Below are 26,982 nucleotides of genomic sequence, written 5' to 3' on the forward strand. Positions count from 1 at the left end.
GTACTGCAGGTTTCCAGTTGTGGTTACTATTTCCCTAGAAGCTCACTTTCAGAGGTAAGCATCAGTTATATGGTTGCATCAGTCCCTCACATGTGGGAAGGCATCTTACACATATTTGAATTATGTGCAAACTACTACATAATCAACCTCAACGCTTGAAGTATGCAAAGAGGGAGTCTCATTCTCCCATGAACAAAATTTGAAGGAGACTTTAACAACAGGATAATTAACCATAAACAAGCCTCTTATGCACTCCAAATAGAGCAGATACTTTGTATAGGGGAATGACTGGTCTTTGATATCATAGAGATATTGCTGGAGTAAAGCAAGATTCATTTAATTCCTACTGAGCAGCAAGACAGAAGTTTCTTTTATAGATAATTGAAGCTAAATTTTTTCCTTGATTTATGATGCTAACATCTTTAGTGTGGTTGTACATGGCAAAATGCTTTATTAGTTTGGTCATACACAGAAGTTATTTTTGCACAATGTATTTTCTTACTCAGATGGTAAAACAGAGTGAGATTAATTCTTATATAAAGCCCTAGCACAAGGTGTATAAATCACTGCAAAAGGAGGGTTAAGTGGGATTATATGTGGGGCATGGACCTTGTATACTACAGCAAATTAAATCTACTTCAAGCTACTTGTAGTGGTATATTTAAATGCCTTTGGGGTTACCAGTGGAGTAATATTTAATACAGCATTAATATTGGATTAAGGATTTAGAAGCACGTACTGCTTCTGTGGCATTTATCTTACATAGTCACATTGATTCATAGTTTATTTATATGACACTATTTCTAATTAAACATCTACAGTGTTCATGAAATATTCAGGGGAATATAAGTATCTACCCCCCTTTTGTTTAAAATTATATCAATGACGTTTATTAATTAGCTGTTGATCATAGAGAAAGAATGAGCAACCAAAGCAAACTATGAAACCATAGAAAGTACCAACTCTGTAAGAGCTCTTTCTCATAGGAATGGTGATAAACTTGTCCCCACCAAAATTTCTTTCTGGCTTTGGCATTATTAGCTCTATTTTTCCTCAGAAGGCCCGAGTCCATTGGCATCCTACAACAACAGAATTATATGTGAGAAGTATCCGAACCCATAGGCTTTCATAAATATATGCTTTGTGCAATCACAGTGATTTACGTTGCTGTTCATTAATAATAGAATTGATAGATACATTTCTGAGAAGGTTAAACGTGCCTGTGTTTGTCTCATGTTTGTAAGATGTAGAGGCTTAACATGGAGCAGACTCCTGTGCAATAAACAAGTGAAAGTAATGTATAATGACTGATGATGAGGTGATAAGCCATGACCACCATGGACTCCAAACATAATCTCCAAGTATATGTAGAAAAATGGAGTTGTCACATGTGCCAATGTATGTGCACATGGCAGTTCTTTCTGGTTAAGAAAGGCATAATCTTTGAAATAGCCATTTGAATGGAAGTTGTGCATGCTCAAGAGAAAATAATGGACATCCAAGTAACCTTTTACTGCACATGCAAGGAGAGAACATATATATCTTCTCTGCTTTGAGATGTATGCTCAGTTGGAATTGTTGGAATGTTCATGCTGTTGGAACCTGAACACGGTTAGGTATCAAATATATGAAGAACCAGCACATTTGTAAGAGATCCATAAGTTTCCCCTTCTGAGTTCCCCTCAGAAATGCAAATCGGTCTTACACTTCTCTTTGACCCATTGTAATATGTGAATAAGAAACAAAACTTCAGTATTGCAGATTTTTAATAACCAGGTAGTTGATTTGCCACGGCATAACCTTTCATAGGCTACCATCTGTTTCCATTGATGTACCAGGAAATTATATGAAAATAGTTAAAGTATACATCTGATATTGCTTGTATATGAGAGGCTACTCTATTGCAGTATTGTCTTTAAAAGGATACATTTGTGGCTTTTGTAATGTATGTATCACCCTTGTTAAAGCCTGCTTCATTCAGTGAATTCTTTTTAAAGCATTGTTTGCTCAGCATTCTTATTTCCCAATGACCTCCAGAGTTGCTTTATTTTAAGACAGCTACTCTGAGAGCTGATTCAGACCTGCAGGCACTGCTATGTTAGTAGCATCTCAGAATGCCCTTGGAGACATTGCTGATTTGAAAGGATGTTCGTGTTAAAAATCCCCTGTTCATGTGGGAAGCTTTCATTTTGGATAGAAACCAGTCTTCTCCCTGATGCTTAATCTTTCCATGTGAAGGAAGTGTTTAACATAGTGATGCCTTTAACCTGGTGATCTTCCATGTGTATTCCAAGGTGGTAGAATAATTTGAGAATACTGTAGCACAAAAGAGCCGTCACTTTTTAGTTAGCTCAGAGAAGCATAATGACATTCTCAGGGAGAATAATAAAGCATCCTTGCTTCGGGTTAGCTAGACAGCTCCTATATAATATGTGGATCCTAGCCCATGCATACTCTTCAAGAGTTCAAAAATTAAGAAAAACAGACAGCCCTGGGCATGGAGACCTGAGTAATGGCCTGGTCTATGAGAATGATCTCAGAAGTGTGGCTTGACAGTATTAAAATCAGGTGATCATCACAGTTTAGACCACAAAATAAAGTATGTGCAGAGTAACAATTTTGGATTACAAAAGAAAAAAAGATAAGCCAAGCTACCTACAAGTCAAGCTATATTAGTTTGGATTGAGGTGGGTTAGGCTGTGGTCTGAAGTAGCAAAACAAAGTCAGAATCCAGTGGCACCTTTAAGACCAATCAAACTTTTATTCAAGGTGTAAGTTTTCATGGGCACAGCAATTCATACAGATTATGATTATTTCGTCAGATCAGACAACATGTGATATCAAAGAGTGTTGCTGCCAGTCAGAGAATATTGAACATGATAGGCTAAGATCATGACCCTGTAAAAGGTAGCCTTAGGAGTACCATTATACATATACTAGTTTCAAAGCCCCTTTATAAAAAGGGGTTTTGAAAGGCGCGTGAGTCCGGCAGGGAGGGAACCCCCAGCAGCCGTGCTTCGCGCGACTGCTGGGGGTTCCCTCGGGCGGCGGTCTGACGCTGCGAGAGGCGCGAAGCGCCTCTCGCCGCGTCAGACCGGCAGGGAGGGAACCCCCAGCAGCCGCGCTTCGCACGACTGCTGGGGGTTCCCTCGGGCGGCGGTCTGACACGGCGAGAGGCACGAAGCGCCTCTCGCCGCGTCAGTCCGGGAGCAACTGCAAGCCGCGCTGTGCGCGGCTCGCAGTTGCTCAGCCTGGGAATCAGAGGGACCAATCGGCAGGCGCTTCGCGCTTGCCGATTGGTCCCTCCGATTGTCTGTCGTGAGGAAGGGTCCAACCCGGACCCTTCCTCATCACGGACAAAGCCCACCTCTAGGGGGCTTAACGAATTATTTAGTCCGTGGCGCCCGTGGCGCCACGGGCTGTTTAAAGATGGCTGAGATTTCCCTTTTTTATAGAAAATAAAAAACAGGAATTCTAAAATAAAATGTTGTTACGATAAGGGAAGAGTTAATGTAGTAACTTTTTTTTTTAAAGGAAGTTGGGACTATCTCTTTGAGCCAGTTTGGTGTAGTGATTAGGAGTGTGGACTTCTAATCTGGTGAGCCGGGTTTGATTCTGCACTCCCCCACATGCAGCCAGCTGGGTGACCTTGGCCTCGCCACGGCACTGATAAAGCTGTTCTGACCCAGCAGTAAGATCAGGGCTCTCTCAGCCTCACCCACCTCACAGGGTGTCTGTTGTTGGGAGAGGAAAGGGAAGGCGACTGTAAGCCACTTTGAGCCTCCTTCGGGTAGGGAAAAGCAGTATATAAGAACCAACTCTTCTTGTTCTTTCACTTCAATTACACCTTTATGCTCACTTTCAACTTAGGCCTGATATAAGTTTGAGTTTTGCAGTACAGTATTTCATGTGCAGCATAGCAAGCAGCTACATGTGCTACAATAATCTGAAAAACATAACTTTGGTTGTACCTAGGATTGCCAACACTAGGGCCTAGTCTGCTCACACAGGATAATGCACTTTCAATGTGCTTTGGCAGCTGGATTTTCCTGTGCGGAACAGGAAAATCTACTTTAAAAGTGCATTGAAAGTGCATTATCTATTGTGTGCAGACTAGGTCTAAGTGGGAACATTCCTGAAGACTTGGGAGTAGGACCTGGGTAGGGCAAGGTTTGGAGAGAGGAGGAACTTAAGCATGGTGTAATGCCATAGAGTCAATCTTCCAAAGTAGCCATTTTCTCCAGGGGAGCTGATCTATGTAGTCTAGAAATCAGTTGTAACTCTGGGGGATCTCCAGACTTGGCATGAAGGGTTGCTACTCTACTTGCATTCCAGTTTAAATGAGATTCTCAGTTCATACAAAGATGTACAGGGAAGTTCTGTGCTTTGCCAATGTCATGTTTAAATTAGGAAGCTAATGTCATACAGCTGCTTTCACATGTTCTATTAGGCCAGCTCTTCCTCTGCATTTAGGAGGCCAATGTTGAACGTCAGCTCTATGCTAAAGAAATGTTTAATAAGAATTTGGTTACATGTTGAAATTAATAACATGGGAATGCTCATGTTACAGAAATGCTAGTTTTAAATTTAAAAGTTTATAAAAAATAAGGGAAATATAGATGCTAACAATCTGAAAATGGAATCAACTCTCCAAAAAAAAAAAAAAAGCATAAGAGCCCTGCAAGATCATACTAACAGTACATCTAGTCCCCCATCCTGTCTCACACAGTGCCCAACCAGTTCCTCTGGGTAGACAACAACACAATATAAAAGCTGAGGTCTCCCCCTGATGTTGCCTCTTGGCTTGGTGCCCCTGAATGTGGAGGTTCCCTGCAGTCGCCACAGTTAGGAGTTGTTGATAGACTTGCCCTCCATGAATCTATCTAATCTTTAAACCGCCTATGGCGCCGCGGGCGCCACGGACTAACTAAAAGGCTAAGGGCTTTTAGGGCAGGATGTGTCCGTGATGAGGAAGGGTCCGAATTGGACCCTTCCTCCGGACAGACGTCCCTCCGATTCCCAGCCCCAGCAACTGTGAGCCACATGCAGCGTGGCTCACAGTTGCTCCTTTTGCTGCTGGTCTGGCGCGTCGGAGGCACAAAGCGCCTCCGACGCATCAGGCCGCAAGGGAGCCTGACGCGGCGAGAGGTGCGAAGCGCCTCTCACCACGTCAGGCCGCCACCTGAGGGAGCCTCCGGCAGTCGCGCAGAGCGCAGCTGCCAGGGGCTCCTCACAAGAAGGCTGCGCGAATGTCCGCCGCTGTACGGAGCGGCCTGCGCGCCTGCCCAACGGTCCGGCCTCTTCAAGCTGCGGACCCGCCCGGACCACCAGGTAAGCTGCCGCGGCCGGGGGCCCTCCTCTCTCCTTTCCCCTTCCCCCTTCTCCCCTTTCAAGACCAATTTTTAGAAATGGGCTTTGAAACTAGTCTCTTTTAAAAGCTGTTTATTCCTGTGACCATAACTATATCCACTGCCAGAAAATTCCACAGTTTAATCACTCTCAGCGTAAAGTAGTATTTTGTTTTATCCATCCTGAACTTAATGCCCACCACCTTCATTAGATACTCTCTAGTATTTTGGGAGTGGTAGAAAATTTTATTTGATGGTTCTTATCCATGCAAAATTGTATAAACCTCTATTATGTCCCCCTTTAATCACCTGTTTTGTAAACTGAAAAGTCCCAGACTCTTGGTTGCCCTCCTCTGTCCTTTTTTCTAGCTCAACAATGTCCTTTTTTGAGATAGATTAATAGAATAATAGAATAATATGGACTTCTAGGGTCATCTATTCCAACCCCCTGCACAATGCAAGAACTCACAACTACCTGCCCACCCACAGTGACCCCAATTTCATGCCCAAGTGACCCCTCCACCAAAAATCTCCAGAATCCAGTCTGTCCTGGATGAAATTCAGCTACCATCCCACAGCAGTAATTAGCAATTCCCTGGATATGCACAGAAGATATGGAACTGTACACAGAAGATGTTGTTGTTGTTGTTAGGTGCAAAGTCGTGTCCGACCCATCGCGACCCCATGGATACACAGAAGATATGGAACCCCATACCCACCCACCCCCCATCAGGGAAAACTACGGAATTTTATTTTTGCATTGTATTCATCTTGAATTGTGATTAATGGGGTTTTAGTTTTAAGGGGTATTTTAGTAGAGGTTTTAAAGTTGTATTGTATACTGTTATTATGTTGTAACCGCCCTGAGCCTCCAGGGAGGGGTGGGATATAAATCAAATGAACAAACAAATAAATAAATAAATGCACAGTATTCCAAATGAGGCTGCACTGTGTAGCTATACAGGAGCATTACAACATTGGCTTTCACTCTTAATCCCTTTTTAAATAACCCCTACTTGAAAGTTTTCCTTTTTTTACCGCTGCAGCACACCGTGACATCACTTTCATTGAACTAAGCAGTATAACCTCAAGATCTTTTTCCCTCTCAGTCTCAGCAAGTTCAGACCCAATTAGCCTTGTAGTTGAAAGTTTTTTTTTTGTCTCATCACATTGAACAGAAGCTAAGATAGCAGCCTTAACCTACAGTTTCCATGTTTTTAGTAAAATTGAAAGTGACATAATCCATCTCTTATTATGGGGTTTTCATTATTTTTTTTAATGAGTAAGTAAAACTTTATTGCACTAGGCCATAGACCATCTCAAGTTTAAAAGCACATAACAACCTACAAGTTCAAAACAAATGTTTTGTTTTAAATTATGTGATTTTATTAGATATTAGATCTTACATATATTGACATTACTAATGCACAGAAGCCTCCTGGTACACATTTTCTGTATAGCAGATCCTTTTCATACAAACTGCATTCAAAAAGATTTGGACTGGGAGGGTGGGGGTGTTGTTCAGATAACATTGTGTATGGCTTTAGTAGACATTCTAATTCAACTTTTTTATTTGACCCCTGGAGTTTAGCAATTGAGTTGGCTTCATCTGCAATATTGTCTGCAAGTAAACAGGCACTCGTAAGCTGGCAGGATTTACAAGGTGCCCCTCCTGTGGCTGCAGAAGCTGTCATGGCAGTTATGTATGGTTTTGTGGCTCCCTAAAGAATTATCAGCAGTAAACATTAGAGCTTACTGCTGGAGGAATTTGTAAGGATTGTTGTCAGGAACTGCTGCCCTTGCGAGCTCTGCTGGCACTTCCGAGAGAGGCTGTAAATTCTGGAATGACAATGCGGGCATTCATAAGGATCAAAGGGCATGGAATACTGGTTGTAATACTAAAGGATAAAAAAGCAGAAGGATCTTTTGAAATTGCCCTCCATGCCACATTCACTCCAGAAAGGATGGCAAGCAAGTAGATTGAGTTTTGAAAGGCAGATTTTTACTGCCCTGTTTTATTCCCTTGACAAGCAGGACAACTGTCCACCATGTATTCATTGTTCTTTATTTGTTGTTGGTATTTTGTTCATTTTAAACATAAAAGGCAATTTAAGTCTGTGGATGCCAGATTTCCTGCTTTGGGAGAAATCTCCCACTTGGCACCCACAGGCATCATCTTCTTCTCTCTGGAACAACATAAACAAAATAGTGGTGGATGGGAAATGGGTATCGCGCTGATGTTACACTGGCTGAATCTGCAGAGGTATCATGCTGATGCTGAAAATGACCTCATTGCAGCACACTAAGATTTTTGTGAGTGTTATCCCAGTGCGGTGGCATCACTTTCAGGTTTGTTCCAGAAGTGATATTGTGGTACTGGTGTGAGGCCAGTGTACATCGTCACTACAGTCTCCTGGGGTTGGCAGCACTTGGGAACCCTAAGTGGAGTGTACTTAGGATCATATAATCATAGAGTTGGAAGGGACTTCCAGGATTATCTAGGCCAGGATTATCTAGGCCAGGGGTAGTCAAATTCTGACAGGGGCTCATGGGAATTGTAGTCCATGAACATCTGGAGGACCACAAGTTGACTACCCCTGATCTAGGCCAACCCCCTGCAAAATGCAGGAAACTCACAACTACCTGCCCACTCACAGTGACCCTCAATTCCATGTCCAGATGATGTCCCTCCCCAAAAAACCCCCAGAATCCCTAGCCACTTGGGATAAGGCAATATTTATTCTGTTCACCTGAAATGAAAAAAAATTGAAAAAAACAATTTATTTGTAATTTTTTTGGGGGGTATTTCTAAAACAAATACAGATTCTCTGATCTGCTTTGGCTATCGATATAGCTGACCCAGATAAAAGCCTAATTATTTCAGTTTTTATTCAGAAATATTAAGCAGCTGTATGGCTGAAATGGTTGCTGGCCATTTAAACTTAACAGCTTAACTGATTCACTGATCAGCCTGGGAGCCATTTAAACCTGCAGGAAAGTCTAAATTATTTTCAGAACCAATTACAGGTGCTTTACATTGGTTTCGCTATTTTGCTTCCTCAGATGAAAAATAGACAAAATTAGCAAAATCTTAGGTCCATTTCACACAGCGTTAATGTTGTTGAAGTCTTACCATTGTGTAACACTATTTTTTAACATTACGCACGACGTCGTACATAATCTGCAACATTCCTGCAACACTTCCAGTAAAAATCGCTTCATTGTAGCACTTTTCGGGGGGAATGCGAGACTCTTGAGAACAACCTGAACACACCCGAAAAAGACATGTACATTCTTAATATAGCGGTAGCAAGAATGTCCCTCCCTAACCTCTTGCACCTGAGCTTCCGGTGTTGCGTTTGCTATTTTTCCCCCCTTAAACCGGCAGAAGCAACAAATAAGCGATGATTAGTTGGATGAAATCCCTCAACATGCAATTGTCTGTAAAGTTTCCAAGCACAATACAGCCCCCTGTTCGACACTGCCCATAATTTTGGCCAGAAATTGCACCCGGGGGGTGATTTTTTTTTTTTAACTTTAAGACCATGTAAATAATTAAGTGCCAGCTCCTACGCCAGCAAAAAAGGTCTTTCTGATACATTGAATGAACAAATATGCATTGCTACAAGCGTTTTCGGGTTTTTAAATAACAGTTTTTAAAGGGAAGCACGAACACAACAGTTCATAGGCTGCTCTGTTTGATTGATGGCCGGGGCAGGAGAAAGTGTGGAAAAATATTGCCTCCTTTCTTGCGATTCTGGCAAGACCGGAAACTTGTGCATTATGAGAACAGCGCTATTGGGAGAGCCTTTTTTCTGAGAAAAACAGCTGTGTGTTACCGAGACTTGCCGCTATTAATTGCAGCACTTTTCAATAGCGCTCATATTTAGCAACATTGGCGGTTGTGCGGAATGGCCCTTACAATTAACTCTATATATGCATTTTAACAAAATCTTCAACATCGCACAATTTTTATTAATTCACATAAATTTCAATATATTTTTTTAACTTTCTTAAAATTTATTTGCCAGACAGGTCCATTATTATACCTGAAGAAGACTGTTTTTTTTCCCATTTCTATACCATGTACTCCTTCACATATAGCCATTTAAATCTGCCATTTTACTCTCCCACACACAACGGAGAAAAGTGAAAGGAACCGCTGGAATGACTTGCACTAACTTGGAGCAGCAGAAGTAAGACCTCTCCCACCATAGCAGAGACAACTGTATGGCAAGGAACTCCTGCCTTGGTCTCGTATTATTTTCCTAAGCTGAAATGAAATGTTACCTGGAGGGCAGTTCACTGACAAGACCAACGACACCCCATCTTCTGCTCTGAATCGAATGATTCAATGACTATAGTTTAGCTAATACTAGGTGTTCATACATTTTGCTGTGTTTCTGACTGCTATCAACCTTACTAATATCCTCTACAAAATGCATAGACTGAACTTAACTCCAAGACCTTGCATCGCTGGTTGTAGTACAGAGATCCACGAATCCATATACTTCTGTCTTTTTCTGTAGAAATGGAAAACGGCACTGGGAGCAGTGGTGTTTGTAAGTGGGGCTTACAAACACCACTGCTCCCAGTGCTGTTTGTCACTTGAGACTACCTTGCTGCATCCTGACCTTGATCTGACCTTCTGTTCCTAAGAAGAGATATACCGACACCTGCAGAGTTGGCAGCCATTCCAGTGGTCCCTTTCACTTCCCTCCCTTTGGAAGGGAGGGGGAGAGTAAAACAGAGGGTTGAAATGACTACCAATGGGTTGATCAAGCCTCCAAGCTCAGCATTGGTTATCCATTTCAAAAGAAGGAAGAAGATCACTAGAGGAGACATGAAGGAGGGATGACGTATGACTTGCAGCATATAGAGAAGTTCTTCAGCATGACTGCAACACATTTCCCTTGTGCAACACCTCCTGCTGCTGTATCTGTCTTCCTTTTCAGAAAACTTACTTGGTTTGCTCAAACAACGCTTGTGTGATTTATGATCTCTCTATAATTTATTAAACTCTGGCATCCTGACTCTGACAACCAGTTAAAGTTAAAATTGCAAAGTTAAACTTCCAAAGTTAAAATTGTGAATGCCAGCAACTTTGCAGACTCTGCAGGCTGAGAAGGCCAATGGATATATTTGGCACCTGTGTTGTGCCAAATATGTGGCTGTGGCTGACTATACTACAGAATTCCAGTTGTTTTCATGAGACCTACAGTGGAATGAGGCTGCATTCATGGACAAGTATCAATAAGGATGGTCAAAGGAGATGCTAGATGAGACAGTTTGAGTTGAACGGGCCTTGAAAGGGCCTCCTCCCCTGGCCAGGTGGCTTAAAGTGGCTTTGGGCTGCAGCTCGCAGCCAGATAAAGTGGGGCAGGTGGGAGCTGGGCAGCTTGTTATCAGGGCCGGGACAGAGCTCCTTAGCAGGCAGTCAGCAACAGGCCCAGCCTAGCAAGCCAAGAGGCTCTCATTAGCAAGCCCTCCACCACGACCCTTTGCCCAGGGCCTCTCCCCTTACCTGCTGCTGGCTTCAGGCACTGAGGTGTCTGAGAGCAAAGAGGCTAGAGTCCAGGGACAGAGGGAGCTGCAGGAGCAGGGCCAATCAGGGCAAAGCTGGCTGCACCCTGATTGGCCCTATTCTAACTTGGACAGCCGGACATGCCCCCCCCCCCCCAAGCTGTTTCATAAATATATAGAGGAGCAACAATGGATAAGGATTTACACATTGATTGCCACCTGAATAGTCAGATGCAAGCCTATGTGGTAGCATGCCCCTGAGCTGATGGGTGCCTGGTTCTACTAACTTGCCTTTCTCCAACAGGCACTGTAGCTGAAGGTGCAGGAAATTATACTAGTCACTGCCCAGGGAAGAGGAAGCCTTGGATATCTGTGTTAAACTCCTGGCCCCAAGTAGGCACAAGCCATTCCACTTGAGGTATACCTCAGAGCACCAGGGGCCTTCTGATACCAGACCCTGACATCTCCTGGACCCAGTGAAGTTCCAATTGTCAGAGGAAGTTGGTTCTTAGTGTAGGCAATGATTGACTGGTTCTTCTCAGTCTTATATAGATGCCAATTTTGCCAAGCAACATCAGGGACCAATACGTGCTAAAGGAGTGCTAATCTTGGTGGAAGCCATAGATGGTTGGTTTTTACATTTAGGCCCTATCACTCAGGAAACTCAGCCTCTCAGCCTGCACATACAGCATGAAGAGCAGCTCTACTTTCACATCACCCCCATGCCCTGCTTTCAGATAGTGCCATGAATGTTATGGTTAGGAATGCATGATCCAGTAATTGGGTGGAGCAACCAGGAACACATGAATTGCTTTCTACTCTTCTGGGAGTTAACACCAGCCTGAGTTCTTCCAGAAAAATACTCAGAGTATCAGGATGTCTTCCAGGAGAAAGGAGCAGACCACGCATCAGCCTCGGTGTCCTGAAATAGTCAAATACCGGAGACAGTTCTAACTCCTCTGATGAGGAACTGCTACATTCTGTGCCTACCAGCCACCACCCAGCTACAACTGATAAACCAGACGGGATATTGCAGCTTGCTCTGGACACACTGCAGGAGGCAGAGAGGTGCTGTTTTCATCCCCTAACCCTGAGCTGACAGTTTAGAGTCAGCCAGGTCTACAAGAGCAACACTAGCACAGGTGTAGAGAGGATTTACAGTTCAAATGAAGGTTGGCTGCCTCCAAGCTCAACATCAGCTGTCCATTGCAGAGGAAGGAGGAACATCACCAGAGGAGTTATGAAGCTGCTGCTGCTGCAGCCATGACATATGTCTTGTATCATATAAAAGTATGGAGAGGAATTCCTCAGTGTGACTTCAGCATGTTTCCCTTAAATGCCACCCTGCTGCTGGTTCGGCATTACTTTTTGGAAAATGTTCCTTTGTCTCCTCAGATACTGCTTGTGTAATTTACAGGCTCTGTATATTAAACTACCTGCCTCTGGTAGCCAGCTCCAATTATCTGCCTGAGTTAAAGCTGGAACACTGACACCTGCCTGAAGCACAACCACATTCTAAAAATGCTTGAAATAAAATAAGGTTTTTATAAATATGTAGAACTTTAAATGTGCTTGTTTTAATTTTTGTAAAACATTTAGGAACACGAACTTTCAGTCCTCACACTTTCTTCCCTGCACATTGGTATGCTTTTTAATGTTCATATTCACCCAGCTTTTGGAGGATGCACTAGTATTTCTTCTTTGTCATAAAATAAAAGTTGATTTTGCTTTGGTGGGAGAACTTCAGGTTTTTTTTAACTTTATCTTTTCTATGCACTGGTTTATTCTGGTGCTTCCGCACAACAATAATAATTTTAAAATATTTCCGCTTCAGTAGCATAATAATTATGCAGTTTTATTCTTTTTAATGGATCTCTTCTGTAGGAACACACCAGTGAGCCAGTACAATTTAAAAGATATATACCTGTTCATAATATTCTCAGTTTTAATTATGAGCAAGAGATCATTATCAGGACAATGGAGCTTGGCTTGAAATAGTTTAATAGTGTGAGTTAAATGAATCCATGCATCAATCACACTGATTTTTAGCTTGGTCTTTCAGTGGTTATGGGTTAGGATTGTTTGTCTGTAGAACAATTTCAAACACAGCAGTCTCATAATACCTTTTAAGTTAGGACTAGCTAAAATGTGCAAAGAAGACAAGTTGGGACATAGCCAGGAACATGGAAAATTGTAGATGTTTGTCCATGTTAGTTTTAGGAAAACTTATATCTTCTAAATGTGTAGGCGGGGGGAAAAGTTATGAGATGTCTTGAGGATTTGTTTCTCTATGAAAACATATATATCCCACCACAGTAGCTCAAGGCGGCTTACAGTACATAGTTAAAGCATCCAGTGACAATAAAACTCCTTGCTCAGCCCAATAAAGCCTAACAAAATGCAATACAATGTCTGCCACACACAGTTGATTTAAAGCTCTAATAAATAAAATAGCCATTTCCATAAAGTTGGGGCAACCTTAGGAAAAAAACCACAGGCTGTCTTGGGTGTTTGGTCTGCACAGGTAGTAGGTTTGCAGTACACAAAGTGGTTTTACAAAGTTGTTTGTATAAATGATTAAGGACACAGGCATATACTGCTGTGCTTAGCATTTTGTAAGAATGATCTATTTATGTAATTTCTGAAATTTCTGTGTCATGCAAATTCTTATGCTATGTTATGCTTCAGTTCTTTCTGATTGGATCCAGACTTTAAAAATCGTAACACATTGGTTATTGAGTGTTCCCTGTTTTGTAGTTGTACTGGCTCAGTATGTGTAATCTTGCCTTGAATCCCTGTGAGAAAAGCAGAAAATAAATTATGTAAGTAATTTTAAAAAAATAGCAAAAACAATCCTTACACAGAGCATCCTGTTTGCACAGTAATCAGTAGTGTGTGAAGAAGGTTATAGCTAATATGGTAAGAAATAAATGCAGCAGGGGAAATTATCCATAAGATAACATGGAAGTACAATTTAACTGAAATTCTTCCAGAATTAGCAAATTAGCACATTTCTTCCTTATATTTATTGATAAAAAGATAAAAATAGCCACTTTGAGGGTAACAAAAGGAATAGCCTCATTTAATAAAAAAAAATACATTCCCCATCTGAGCTGGAAAAAATTACAAGAAGTTGATTCAGCAGTTTGTTTCAAATGGACCCATATAAGGAGCAATGCAGAACATAGAATAGTGTATCTTCCACCTGATTAAGGCCACAAGGACAGAGGCATTCCACGTATGCGCTCACACATACACACACTTAAATTCTGCTCTGTAAATACTCTGATGCACTGGCCATTCTCAAACTGCCTTTGTATCCCTTTTTAGTAACTGGTTGCTAATGTAGTAGCAGTAGTATTATATTTATTGTATATAGCTAAAGGCCTTTACAAAATGGAAATTAATCAATAAAAGTATAAGAGTAAAAAAGTATTTCTCAGCATAATAAACAAAATCAGCAGAATAAAACAGAATATGTTGAAGTAGGATATATAAGATCAGGATTTCAAAGAGGCGACTCTAATTAAAAGTATTTTAGCTTAGATCTTCCTGGCAGCCAGACCATAAAGTGTCAAACTGTGTGAGACATTGGAGTCAGTATCTGATAACAGGTCTATTTGTCAGAATAAGAGAGAAGATATGAACTAGGTATTACCTCGGCAAGGAATTTGTCTCTTGGTTCGTTGTACAAGGACTAAGCCAAACTAGTTGCTAATGGATTTTTTCTGTCTTTTCAGGCAGACCCATTTTAGTAACTGGCAGCTATCAGAATTTATTTACGTGTTCATAGAAAACCACTTGCAACAGGTTAGCAAAGCATAGTTGAACCATTTTTCAGGAAAACAGTTTCCTTTCATTTTCTGCCCATGTTATGCTTCTGAAGTGCAGTGGAGTGTATTTAAAATGTCCATTACGCTTCCTACAATGCCACTTCCCCCATTGCCCTTTTCTTCCTCGTCCCACCCCCCAGTCATTCTAAGCTGAGCGCTACAACACTAAACCAATCTAGCACTTCAGTGCTATGGTGGCACCACTGAGATGTCACTTAAGTACTTATATTGGTTTACTGCAATAGCACTCAACTTAGAACGGTTTTGGGGGGGGACTCTGAGAAAGATTATGGGGGGGAGCAACACTGAAATTACCTTAGCGCTTAAGACACAGCTTGTTAATGGAAGGAAATTTGTTGTATGAAACCTCCATCCTTGTATTGCCTTACTCAAACTTGGGCCAACAATGAATAACATCTGGTTTATAATGACAATGTGCAAATTCCATGTAACAGAAAGGTCAGCTAAGTAAAGAGAGAAGAATTTGTTTTCTTAATCCAGGGAGAGAATTACCACGCAGAGAATTTTGATTGTCAGGCCATACTGATATTACCATCATTTTCAATAAGCTGTACAGCCCCTAAAGAGCAAGGAGTAAACTGCAAAATAGAGACAGCAAATCCCCACTCTTGGGGCCAGTTTGGTGTAGTGGTTAGGAGTGCGGACTTCTAATCTGGCGAGCCGGGTTCGATTCTGCGCTCCCCCACATGCATCCAGCTGGGTGACCTTGGGCTCGCCACGGCACTGATAAAATTGTTCTGACCGAGCAGTGATATCAGGGCTCTCTCAGCCTCACCTACCCCACAGGGTGTCTGTTGTGGGGAGAGGAATGTGAAGGCGACTGTAAGCCGCTTTGAGCCTCCTTCGGGTAGGGAAAAGCGGCATATAAGAACCAACTCTTCTTCTTCTTGTAGTACCAAAGACAATAGTGAGATGTTTCCCGGGTCCTAGAGACTCCAAAATCACAGGGCATCTCCAGCTGATTCTTTCTACCTGCCCACCAAGTTTGGTAAAGGTTGGACTTGGAGGGGGTCTGAGTTATGACCCCTCAAAGAAGGTTCCCCCAGAAAACTGTTTTGGGGAAAGACCTAGGATTCACCTGCATGGTAGGAGGCGTATTCCCTAGGCCCACCCTCCCTTTGTGGACAATGGAATTGCAGCATAGGGCCTGCCCTGCCTGGTGCCCAGAAGCCACTCATATGGCTGCAGTTGGTTGCCTTTCCTCAAGCCCTCCCTGCTTTTTTCCCTAGAGCCCAGGAGCCCAAATGATGTATGAGGGAAAGCAGACAGGCAGACCCCAAAGAAAAGCAGTTTGGGAAGGGGGAGGGGTGAAAACCAGGATGGAGAGCTGGGCAGGGAAGTCATCCTGTTCCCTGAGACTGGAATGATTACTCCAAAGCAAGCTGAGTGTGCAGTTACAGATCCCAAAAGGAGAAGCAACATTCTGTGTGGGGAATGGAAAGCAGCATGGATATCTGTGCAGTAAAGTCACTGCACTCCCTGAGATTGGAAGGATTTCCCCAAGGCAGGGGGTATATACAAAACCAGACGGACAGAGGTCACCCAAAAGGAAAAGGCCCCCCAATGTGTGGGTAGATAAAATGACGGAGAAGCCTCTCCCTGAGACCAATCCCTCAAGGCTTAACCTTGTGTGGAGGTGTGAAGTTAAGTGGGATGGGGTGGAGTGGGATGGGGTGGGGGAAGTGAGATCACAGTAAGACCAGCATTAAAACCAGAGCAGAGCAGGGAAAAGCCCCTTGTCCAAAAAATGGACAAGAAATCCAGGGCAAAGCAAAACCCCCCTGAATCCCATGCCCAACAAAGCTCCTCAACTTTGTTACCCTTTCCCCAAAACTGCAAAATGGTGGTGTGAAATGTTAGGGGTGGGGAAGGAAGAGATCAAAAGAACCACTGGAAAATGTGAGAGTGATCTGTCCCCCTTTCACTGCAATCAAACCAAAAAATTGAATGGCAAAGAACCCAGGACAAAGCAGAGCCCACTGAATGAGCATAGTGAATCATCCCCAACACCCATCAATATTCTTCATTCATCATTAAAGCCCCCCTCTCTACTCTCTCCCTCCCCGTCTCTGCTCAAAACCCAACAGAGGACTTGTACACTTCTCTCAGCTTTATATAACACATCCTTAACTCTGTTTCACTCCCTTATATATATGGAAAACAGCCTCCTGGGAGGAGACTGTCCGGGACCCTGTCCGTCCAGGTCCACCCTGACTGGCCATCCCCCTCCAACTCCCACCCTCCTCCTTGCCTGCTAGAAGCCTTGTGGCTGTGGCCTCCATTGTCATCCATGAGGAGAGATGCAGTGACAGGGCTTTGTAGCCCGCAGGTATGCTCCTGCTGGGAGGGAGCGGGAGGGGGGGAGGTTGCAGCCTCCCTGCGGGTCGCAAAGCCCTGTGGTGCGAGGGGATTTCCATTCCCTTTAGCCCATTTCACAGGCCAAAGAGAGTCGCAGCCACCTTCTCACACCCTCCTGCCTGCTGCCCATTTCAAAGCCCATTGGAGATTAATAAAACCTAGCACCTTTGCAACAGCACCCCCATCATTGCCTAGCATTTTTGCACCAATTTTATCTAGGTGTGTTTCCTTTTCCTGAGGTGTCCCATGCCACACCCAAAGAGAGTTTTTTTTCAGAGACCATTGGAGTGCTGAATGCCGTGTTCCAAGCTACCGTCCAAAATTCAGCACGGATTTTGTCTTGTGAACTTGTTTGTGCCCATCCCTAGCTTGAATGTGCAGTCATGTTGATATGATATTATACAAGGAAGCTCTTGTTATTATTAAACAAAAAATAAGCAAAGGATGGGGCCATTTAATTTGTAAAAACACTGTGTTGTTGTCATTAGATTCCAAGGGAAAGTAAATTAGAATTCATTATATATTTTTTGTTTATTGAACCATCTGCTTTTTATTGGACATGCAGAATCGACATACTAAACAAAACCTTATTTGTGTACATGGTGAGAGGTCAATTGTGTTTAGAATGGAAACTCGTTGATCCCCCTCCTATTACATCAGTACCTTCATAATGACCTGGTAGCAGAAGTCAATTTCTGAGTGAATAAATGTTTACATAACTAATTACTTCCATTCAAAGACCGGCCTATTAGTAATCCCATCATAGAGACCAAAGGTTAAATGTTCACAAAGAATGAACAACCACCTTGTTCCAGTCATGGTCAGGGGCAAGTCACTTTGTCCCAGATGACTTGAGGGAAGATTTTTCATGTCATTCTGCACTCACTCCTTTGTGGATTAGGAGAACACCATCATAGAATCATAGAGTTGGAAGGGGCCATACAGGCCATCTAGTCCAACCCCCTGCTCAACGCAGGATCAGCCCTAAGCATCCTAAAGCATCCAAGAAAAGTGTGTATCCAACCTTTGCTTGAAGACTGCCAGTGAGGGGGATCTCACCACCTCCTTAGGCAGCCTATTCCACTGCTGAACTACTCTGACTGTGAAAAATCATCATTAAAAGGTAATGAAACTACCAATTTTAACTGAGGGAAGAATAAATTTAATGGCAAAATAGGTCTAAATGCTTATTAAAAACTTGGCTCTTCTATATTTTTACTGAATCAACTTTTTCTAGTGGTAGCTGAGGTCATCATTGCATCAGCAGGCAGCTTGCACAAATTCTCGATAGCAGCAAATAGATGGTTGTGTACTCCCTCGCCATATCTGTTCATCTGTTACATATTTATCCTATCATCCCTCCAAGAAGCTCAGTGCAGATTAGATAGAATTCCCCTACCTCCATTTTACCCCTCATGAAATTCTTCTGAGGTAGGTTGAGGTGAGAGAACATTGTTGGTCAGACATCAGCTACAAAGCATCAGGATTGAGTGGGGATTTCAAGCTTGGTCTCCCCAATCATTGTCAGACACTGTAACTCAGGCTTTCTCAGCCAGGGTTTCAGGAAACCAGGGTTTTGTGACTGCCCTGGAAGGGTTTTGCTGATAGGGTGGGAGTTAATTTTTAAAATATTTTTAAATTGAAAAACATTTATCAGGTGATAAGACCATATATATAATCATGTCAACCCACCCAAAATGGCCAATGATGGCCCTGGAAGGGTTGGGAAGATGCCCTGGCCATACAAATCCTGCCAAGGCTTATCACACATGATAGTGACTGAGGTCTAGAGAGGTAAGTAATCTCATTTTAACTTAACTGCAGGAGGGGGAGCAATAAAGTGGCATAGGCCTGTCCCAGCCCTGTTTCTGCAGGCTCTCTTCAGTGAAGAAGAGCAAACTGGTAGCCAGGCCAGAGTGCAGATATGGTTCACAAATTAGCTGGAAATATTTGTGCTGTCACTTCCTGTGCTTTGGAAGTATCCTGGTGATGTAACATCCAGTGGAAGTGTCTGGGTGATGTGACTTCTGGGGATGTGACTTCTGGGGATGTGACAGGTAGGTGAGGCATGCAGGTTTCTTAAAACCTGAAGAATATTTCAGGGGTTTCTCAATGGTAAAAAGTCTGAGAAAGACTGCCTTAACTGCTCTAACATTGCCTATGTATCAGCTATACATCCAGGAATTCAAGAATGCTATTAAGTTCATGCTTGATGGTAAATCTCAACATACCAGATGTAAATACAGGCAAGATACAATGCTTATAAATTATGGTAGAAAAAGCCAAATCCAGAGTCTGCTTAGCTTAGAAGTCGATGAAAATCTGTATAATTTGGGATTTCTCAGGGCCCACAGGAAAGTTGATTAGAGACTAAAAATCCCAATAGAAGAATCCTTCCTCCCTGCTCCCATAGCAACTCATTGAGCTCCAGAAAATACTGATCTTGGGGGATAGGAGACTCTGAGGAATTACATGAGGGTGCCTACAAAGGGAAGGGGAGATTGGTGGAAATTGCTGATTTAATCTGTATCCAACTCATAAACCATTTATGCACTGGGAACTTCCTTGTCCCAGTTCCCATTCAGGAGCACAAATCAGGGGTAGATGAGGTACACCAGGCCAAATGCTTCCCCATGTGGGTGCAGGAGGAGGTGGGGTAACCTGCCACAACTAAAACTCCAGCCTGCAGCCCAGCATGAAACCTCCAGTGTGTAAATGGTCATAGAATGGTAAATGACAATAGAATCCCAGCATGTTTGTTAACATGTGGACAGTGTAAAATATTTTCAGCACTAAAGTGTTGGAAAGCCATCCCAGCTCAATATTGTGAGTGGCATATGATATGTGAACAAGCAGCTAGAACAAGCAGTAGAAGCAGATATGTTTAGTTAAAGAAAACTGAAATTAATTGATGCTGAAAGTAGAATCAAGTTTACATGTGGTGGTTGACACAGAAATTGAAAGAAAAAGGAGCATTGAGGAATTTTAAAAAACAAAACCATAAGCAAGTTCCAGTCCTGAATTTCACAGAATATAGGACATCTCACAGATCATAACATGGCATGGAAGCTTGTGGCCACAACAGTTTAGGAAGCCAGTATAGTGCAATGGATTAACTGTGTGAATCATGAAGCCTTCATTTCAAATATCTGCCTACCATTAATTCAGGAGACTGTTTTAGCCAAACCACTCATCCAAAGCTTTCCACTCCAGTCTGCCACATGAGGACATTAATGTTAACCTGGAAGGATTACAGCAAGATGGTATACAGGAGGCACTTTTAAGAGTACTTTGTGTATATCAATATTGTTGTTCGGTACATTTCACCCCAATCCTACACAAGCACCAGACTGTACTTCTTTGCATGAATAACATTCCAGATGGTGCAATGTTTAACAAAGATATTATTTCTCTGAATGATTTTACAGGCACCTCGGTGGTACAAGTCACAGCTACTGATGCAGATGACCCTACATATGGCAACAGTGCCAGGGTGGTTTACAGCATTCTGCAAGGACAGCCTTATTTTTCTGTGGAACCAAAGACCGGTAAGATCTATCATGCTTTCTCTGTCCTCAGCACCTCAGGGTCGAGAATTAAAATCAAACGGGAAATCTTAAGCAGAAAAGTAATGCAGACTGAGATCAATGTAATGACATGTTTATCTGATCCCAAACTGCAGGAGAGAGACTGTGGCCAAAGAATGCCATTTACAGATGGGCCTGTCAGGGCTTCTGGGTCATTTGGGTCCCAGGGTCTGGTTTGGAAATACCCTAAACTGAAGCAGAATTTTCTGGTTGAAGCCCATCTGTCCTCTCGAGTGGGAGCGGAAGTGGGTGGAATCAAAACATTTTTATTCACATCATTTTAGTGACATGACATCAATTCAGGGTATCCATCAGAAATGATACCACACACTTGGTGCAATGCCAATTTCCCAATTAACTCCCCCCTTCCCCATATACACACATACCTGCTGATTAGTGGCAGGCAATAAATCACTATCCCTATTCTGTCACCCTTTTTAGGCAAGTCTTCAAAATCATTTCAGAATGTCCATGCTTTTATCAGTTTGTTGGAATTCTAGGTGTTATACATGACAGAGCAGGGGCAAAGTGACAAGAGAGGACTTAGACCCAACAGTCACCAAATATGACAGTTGCTTACATTTCCTGTAAACACTTTATTGATTTATCCATATTTCTTTCTGAACTTTCATTTCATTTCTGTGGGGACTTACAACAGTATCTGAGCTAGCATGGTGTAGTGCAGTGGTCCCCAATCCCCGGTCCGGGGACTAGTACCGGTCCATGGATCAGTCAGTACTGGGCCGCAGCTCCTCCTCCTCCTCCTTCTCGGGTGCTGCTGGCTCACCTTTGGTGCTCTCTGGCGGCCACCATGGCTGGCAGCGCCCCCCAGCGGGCAGCGGGAAGTCAAGGGTGCTGGCAGGAAAGCAAGTGGAGCAGGGGCTCAGGCAGTGGCAGCGACGTCCCTCAGCAAAAGACTACATCCCCCGGGCCTCAGTAAAATTGTCAAGCATTGACCAGTCCCCGGTGATAAAAAGGTTGTGGACCACTGGTGTAGTGGTTAAGAGTAGCAGCTTCTAATCTGGCAAGTCAGGTTGGCTTGTTTGTTTGCTTTTATTAGTTGAATTTATTGACTGCCACTCCCAGGCCAGCTGACTAGTGGTGGATTTGATTCCTCACTCCCCCACACCAATTACAGTCCTGATAATGCTGTTCTGGTGAAGAAGTCCTGTAATTCTCACAGCCTCACCTACCTCACAGAGTGTCTGTTGTGGGGAGAGGAAGAGAGCTTGGATATAAGCTGCCTTGAGACAATATCAGGCCGTGAAAAGCAGGGTATAAAAAACAATTATATTTCAGCTTAATAGATAAAACTGGGATCATATCTGTGGATGAATGCTATCATAGTGCTCATTTTTAAAAGGTTCTAAGTTGCCTGGGAACTATCATCCAGCTAGCCTATGTACTTTTAGTCATGGGCAAACTATGCAACGCATTTGCTGGATAAGCTTACTTGCCTGAATGTCTAATTAAAATCTTTTGGGCCTAGAACAGATTGCCTTCTGCCCTAGTAAATCTACCCTGGATATTGTGTTACTCTCATTCATTTGGTAAAGAAATGTATAAATATTTACTTTTTCTTATCCACATTCTTTTCTAGCTAAGCAATGACATGACCTTCCTGGCCACCCACTCATGATCTGCCTAGGTTTTAGTGGACTAAAAGGGTGCAACTCTCTTTAGGATTCCTCTGTTAAGCAACTAAAATAGAATTACAAACCAAATCCATAGAAAGTCCTCAAGAACAATTATTTCCTAAAAGACTCAGATGCCCCTGGAAGGGGCTGCTTTACATTGCATTGAAAAAAATGCATCTGGACCTTGCCTTCAGTCAGGCTATTCAAGCTTTCCTTCTCCTCGGTGATATGTCTGGCCCTTCCCTGGGTAGTTCATGGAAATGATAGTTTTCATTATGTTCTGTTTAGGCCACATTGCAGTAACTTGTAGTAAAGTAAATCTGCTGAATAAAACAATAGCCTGCATAAAATGGGACATCATATCAACATGTGAGCTCAGAATACTTTTTAGCAAAGGTAATAAGTGTAAAAATAATAAAAAATAATTCATTAAGTTGCCCATTAGTCTTATCATTTTGTACAGTATGAATTAAATAAAGCTTTCAGTGTAGCCGAAATTAATGGAATCTCAAGATTCAAAAGAGGGATAAATAAATAAAATGGGAATGTCTACAAACATCAGATGGAGATATCTGATGTCTAAAGATAAGGAGAATATTCTGCCCCTCTAACACTCAAAAGTTGTTTCCAGGATCTGCCTGTAGATAGTGACTCCGGCCCACAGGAAAAAGGGCTATTCCCCCAACTCCCCCAAAGCTCAAAAGATGTTTCACAGGTCACTGACTCTGGATTACAGGAACAAGGGCTACTCAAACTCCCCATGAAGCTCAGAAGATGTTTCACAAGCCCCTGTAGATGAGAGGACTACCTCTTCCGTTCCCCAATGTGTTAAGACTAGAAGACACATGCTGGATTCCCTATTGAGAGGAGTAGAAGTCAAAGTATGTCGACTAGACTTGTTGTCTCAAGAGGATTGCTATCTACAAGGTGCAAGCATCAAGAATATCACAAAAAGGGTGGAAAGACTTGTAAAACCCAAGGAAACTTATCCCTTCCTGCTCATTCATGTGGGAACAAATGATACTGCCCAGTGCAGTGTGGAGCATATGAAGAGAGACTACGTGACCTTGGGGAAGAAAGTGAAGAACTTGGGAGCACAGGTTGTATTTTCATCAGTTCTTCCTCTTAATGGACAAGGCTTAGGAAGGGAAAGAAAAATAATGCAGATAAATGACTGGCTATGTCATTGGTGTCATCGGGAAAGTTTTGGGGTTTTGGACACTACCATAATGAGGCTCTTCTCTTGGAAGATGGTTTGCAATTAGGAAAATTTTTCTTCGCAAAGACTCTTGTGGGACCTGGTGAGGAGGGCTTTAAATTAAGTCCAATGGGGGAGCGATACGTACATACAAACCCAAGTTCAGTTAAGATAACTGCAGATTTGAAGGACTGGTACATATGAAGGGAACAATGAACTTACAGGAAAGTTCAAAAAGCTAAAATCCTGGGGTACTCATATGAAGGACTGTGATGTCTCTATACTAATGCACCCAGTATGAGAAACAAGCAGGAAGAACTAGAAATCCTAATAAAGGAAGGGGACTATGATTTAATAGGCATTACAGAAACCTGGTGGTTTAACTCTCACAACTGGAACAATAGGCTAGAGGAGTACAACTTATTTTAAAAGGGACAGACAAATAAATAAAGGGGGAGAAGTAGCGCTATATGTGTATGTGTATGTGTATGTGTATGTGTATGTGTATGTATATGTATATGTATATGTATATGTATATGTATATGTATATGTATATGTATATGTATATGTATATGTATATGTATATGTATATGTATATGTATATGTATATGTATATCTGTGAGGAAATATCTGTCTGAGCATGGGAGTCCATCTGAGAGTCTTTGGGTAAAAATAAAAGGAGTAAGAAATAATAGGGATATTATGTTGGGGCTCTGCTATAGACCACCAGGCCAGGAAGAGGACTTAGATGAGATGTTCCTAGACCAGATTACAACGTTCTCAGAGAGACAAAACCTAATGGCCAGGAGAGATTTCAACTGCCCATATATCTGTTAGAAGAACTGCTAGGCAAAAAATGAAAACTCCAATCCATTTTTGACTTGTCTTGCTGACAATATATAGAGAAACTGAAGCATGTCCAGAGGATAGCTACAAAGATGGTGAGGGGGTTTGGAGACCAAGTCATATGAGGAAAGGTTGAGGAAGCTTGGTCTGTTTAGCCTGGAGAGAAGATGACTAAGAGGTGATATGATAACCATCTTCAAATACTTGAAGGGCTGTCATAGAATATTGAGCACAGTTGTTTTTTGCTGCCCCAGAGGGTCGGACCAGAAACAATGGGTTAAAATTAATTCAAAAGAATTTTCAGCTAAACATCCGGAATAAGTTCCTGACTGTTAGAGTGCTTCCTCAGTAGAACAGGTTTCCTCATGAGGTGGCGAGTTCTCCTTCTTTGGACATTTTTAAAGAGAGGCTAGATAGTCATCTAACAAATGCTGATGTTATGAATTTAGATTGTGTGTATGTGGGCAGGTAGTTGTGTGTTCCTGCATTGTGCATGGGGTTTGACTAGATGACCCTGGAGGTACTTTCCAACTCCATGATTCTGTGATTTTATATAGATGCCCCCATTCATACACCTCTTTGCTATCAATTAATTATATGCATTCTCCATTGGTGACACACAAAGTGGTGATGAAGTAAATGTCTCCCTGGTAAACACAGTTAGCTGTACTATATAAAAAGCACACAATAGTCATAAAGCTTTCCTAGCTGGAGGAGGAATATTTATCTGATACTTATCTGGAAGGCAGAATGGTGAAAAGCTAGCTGCTCTCTTCCGACCCTTTCCTTTCCCCCTTAAATTTCAAAGCATAATTACATATGGCACAGAGATGGCCAAATGGATAAACTCATAAAACTGTTTCAGATAATACACTGTTTCAATTATTACATCAAAGCCTCCTAATTACAATGAGTGCTTTAGAAGTGGTTATTGTTTTTTTTAAAGATATTAGCCAATTCAAGAAAGCCTCATTGAAATGCACAGATACCAGATTATTAATAGCAGCAAGAAAGTGTTATGTACTATTAAGTAAGTTAGGCTGGCAGCTAGGTATCTTATCTCTTTTATTGTTTTTTTACCATAGTTGTAGAGGGCAAATGGAAAAGGCCAGGAACTTCTGCATACTTAAAAGAGGGTGGGGGGTTCATTTTGTTCTTTTTAATTTTACCCATCTGTCTTTTGATTTGTGTGCTCAGGCCATGCCCATCTACCAACATGCTGGATATGGGAGAATCGTAAGGTATATACATGAAGGGACTCCTACATCAAGTTGCACCTTTCTGGATCAGCTTCTAGGATTTCCAGTTTATCCCCTTATTGCAGTAATGGAACATTACTGTGTTATCACCATCAGACCATAAATTTAGCTAGCTGAGCATTGTCTGCCCTGATTGGCAGAAGTTTTAAGGTTTTGGATAAAGTCTTTTCCAACATCTGATGCCACAGATCCCTCATATAGCCATGCCAAGGATTGATCCTAGAGGTAGTATAAGGTGACCAGAGCTGAATGGAGGTAAGTTGGGATGCGCCGCCATGGCGGCGGCCCCCCCTGCCTCCCTCCCTCCCTCTGACTGGGCTCACTGTCGCCCCCTTTGCTCAGCGTGGATCTCCATATGGAGTCTGCAAAGCAAGCCCCAAGGAGGGGGCACCGCCGACTGCCTCCCTCCTACCAACCCCCCCGGCCCTCCAGATGTCCATGGCCCTCCAGATGTCCATGGCATTCTCTCATGTTCGCCGTCACCTCTTTCCCATGCTGGGAATGAAGGCCGCCACTGCTGGCCCATGCAAAAAACAAACAAACCCTGTCCGAGGAAGCGGTGTGCGTGCACAAGGACAGCGCGTTGCTGTGGAGATGCTCCAAACAATAGAGACTACTCTTGGGGAAAAGAGCACCGAGTAGAATGGCGGCACTAATCATCAGAGTGAGTGGAGTAGAGTGGGAAGGGCAAACAGGACCACTGTTCTTCTTTGGGGAGCATTTTCTGGCTGGGGGCCTGGACAGTTGGTGAGGCTATGGGGTAGACCACCTGGTGTACATGCAGAAGGCTCCTTGGAAAGGAGCTTGGCCCAAGTGGTGGGGGCGGCAGCAAGGAAGCAGGACTTTGAAACACTCAGGCGGGACACGGGACTTTTGAGTATCCTGCCATTATCCGGACGCCTGGTCACCTTAAGCTAGTTGCACTGAGTTATAGTTTCTCAGTCTCACAGACACGTTCCTGTAATTAATTTTTCCTCTGTTTGCAGTCTCTTGAGTAAGCTAGGATGACTACACTGTAGGCTGTACTGCACCCTACACACTTCGTACTCTCCTGCTCTTGTCAGGTGGTTAGGTAGATTTCCAATTATGCACTGGATATTATCTCAGTTCGCATTTCCATTGCAAAACATAGAAACTTGTTTGTGAATGTATTGCTTCAGATTCTTTTCAATTGGGGAAACTTTTGAATTTCTTGATCAAAAATCCTCCATTTCAGTTTTATTTATGCAAACGGGATGATGACTCAACAGTAAAAATTTACTCCTCTACCATTTTACCCGAAGCTGACAGCATCTACCCTCTACTGCAGGGGTAGTCAACCTGTGGCCCTCCAGATGTCCATGGACTACAATTCCTATCAGCCCCTGCCAGC

At 42.6% G+C, this 26,982-nt stretch overlaps 1 protein-coding gene across 4 annotated transcripts in view; it reads left to right on the top strand.

Moving 5' to 3' along the window:
• The window catches only part of CDH7 (cadherin 7), a 150,989-nt gene that overhangs the window by 75,529 nt on the left and 48,478 nt on the right, over window positions 1-26,982 (top strand). For all 4 annotated transcript variants that reach the window (XM_077352842.1, XM_077352839.1, XM_077352840.1 and 1 more), the window contains exon 4: window positions 20,512-20,631. In XM_077352842.1, the coding sequence (XP_077208957.1) occupies window positions 20,512-20,631 (120 nt within the window). The remainder of the gene's footprint in view (window positions 1-20,511; window positions 20,632-26,982) is intronic.

This window comes from Paroedura picta, chromosome 9 (genome assembly GCF_049243985.1).
Source record: "Paroedura picta isolate Pp20150507F chromosome 9, Ppicta_v3.0, whole genome shotgun sequence".
NCBI lineage: Eukaryota > Metazoa > Chordata > Lepidosauria > Squamata > Gekkonidae > Paroedura > Paroedura picta.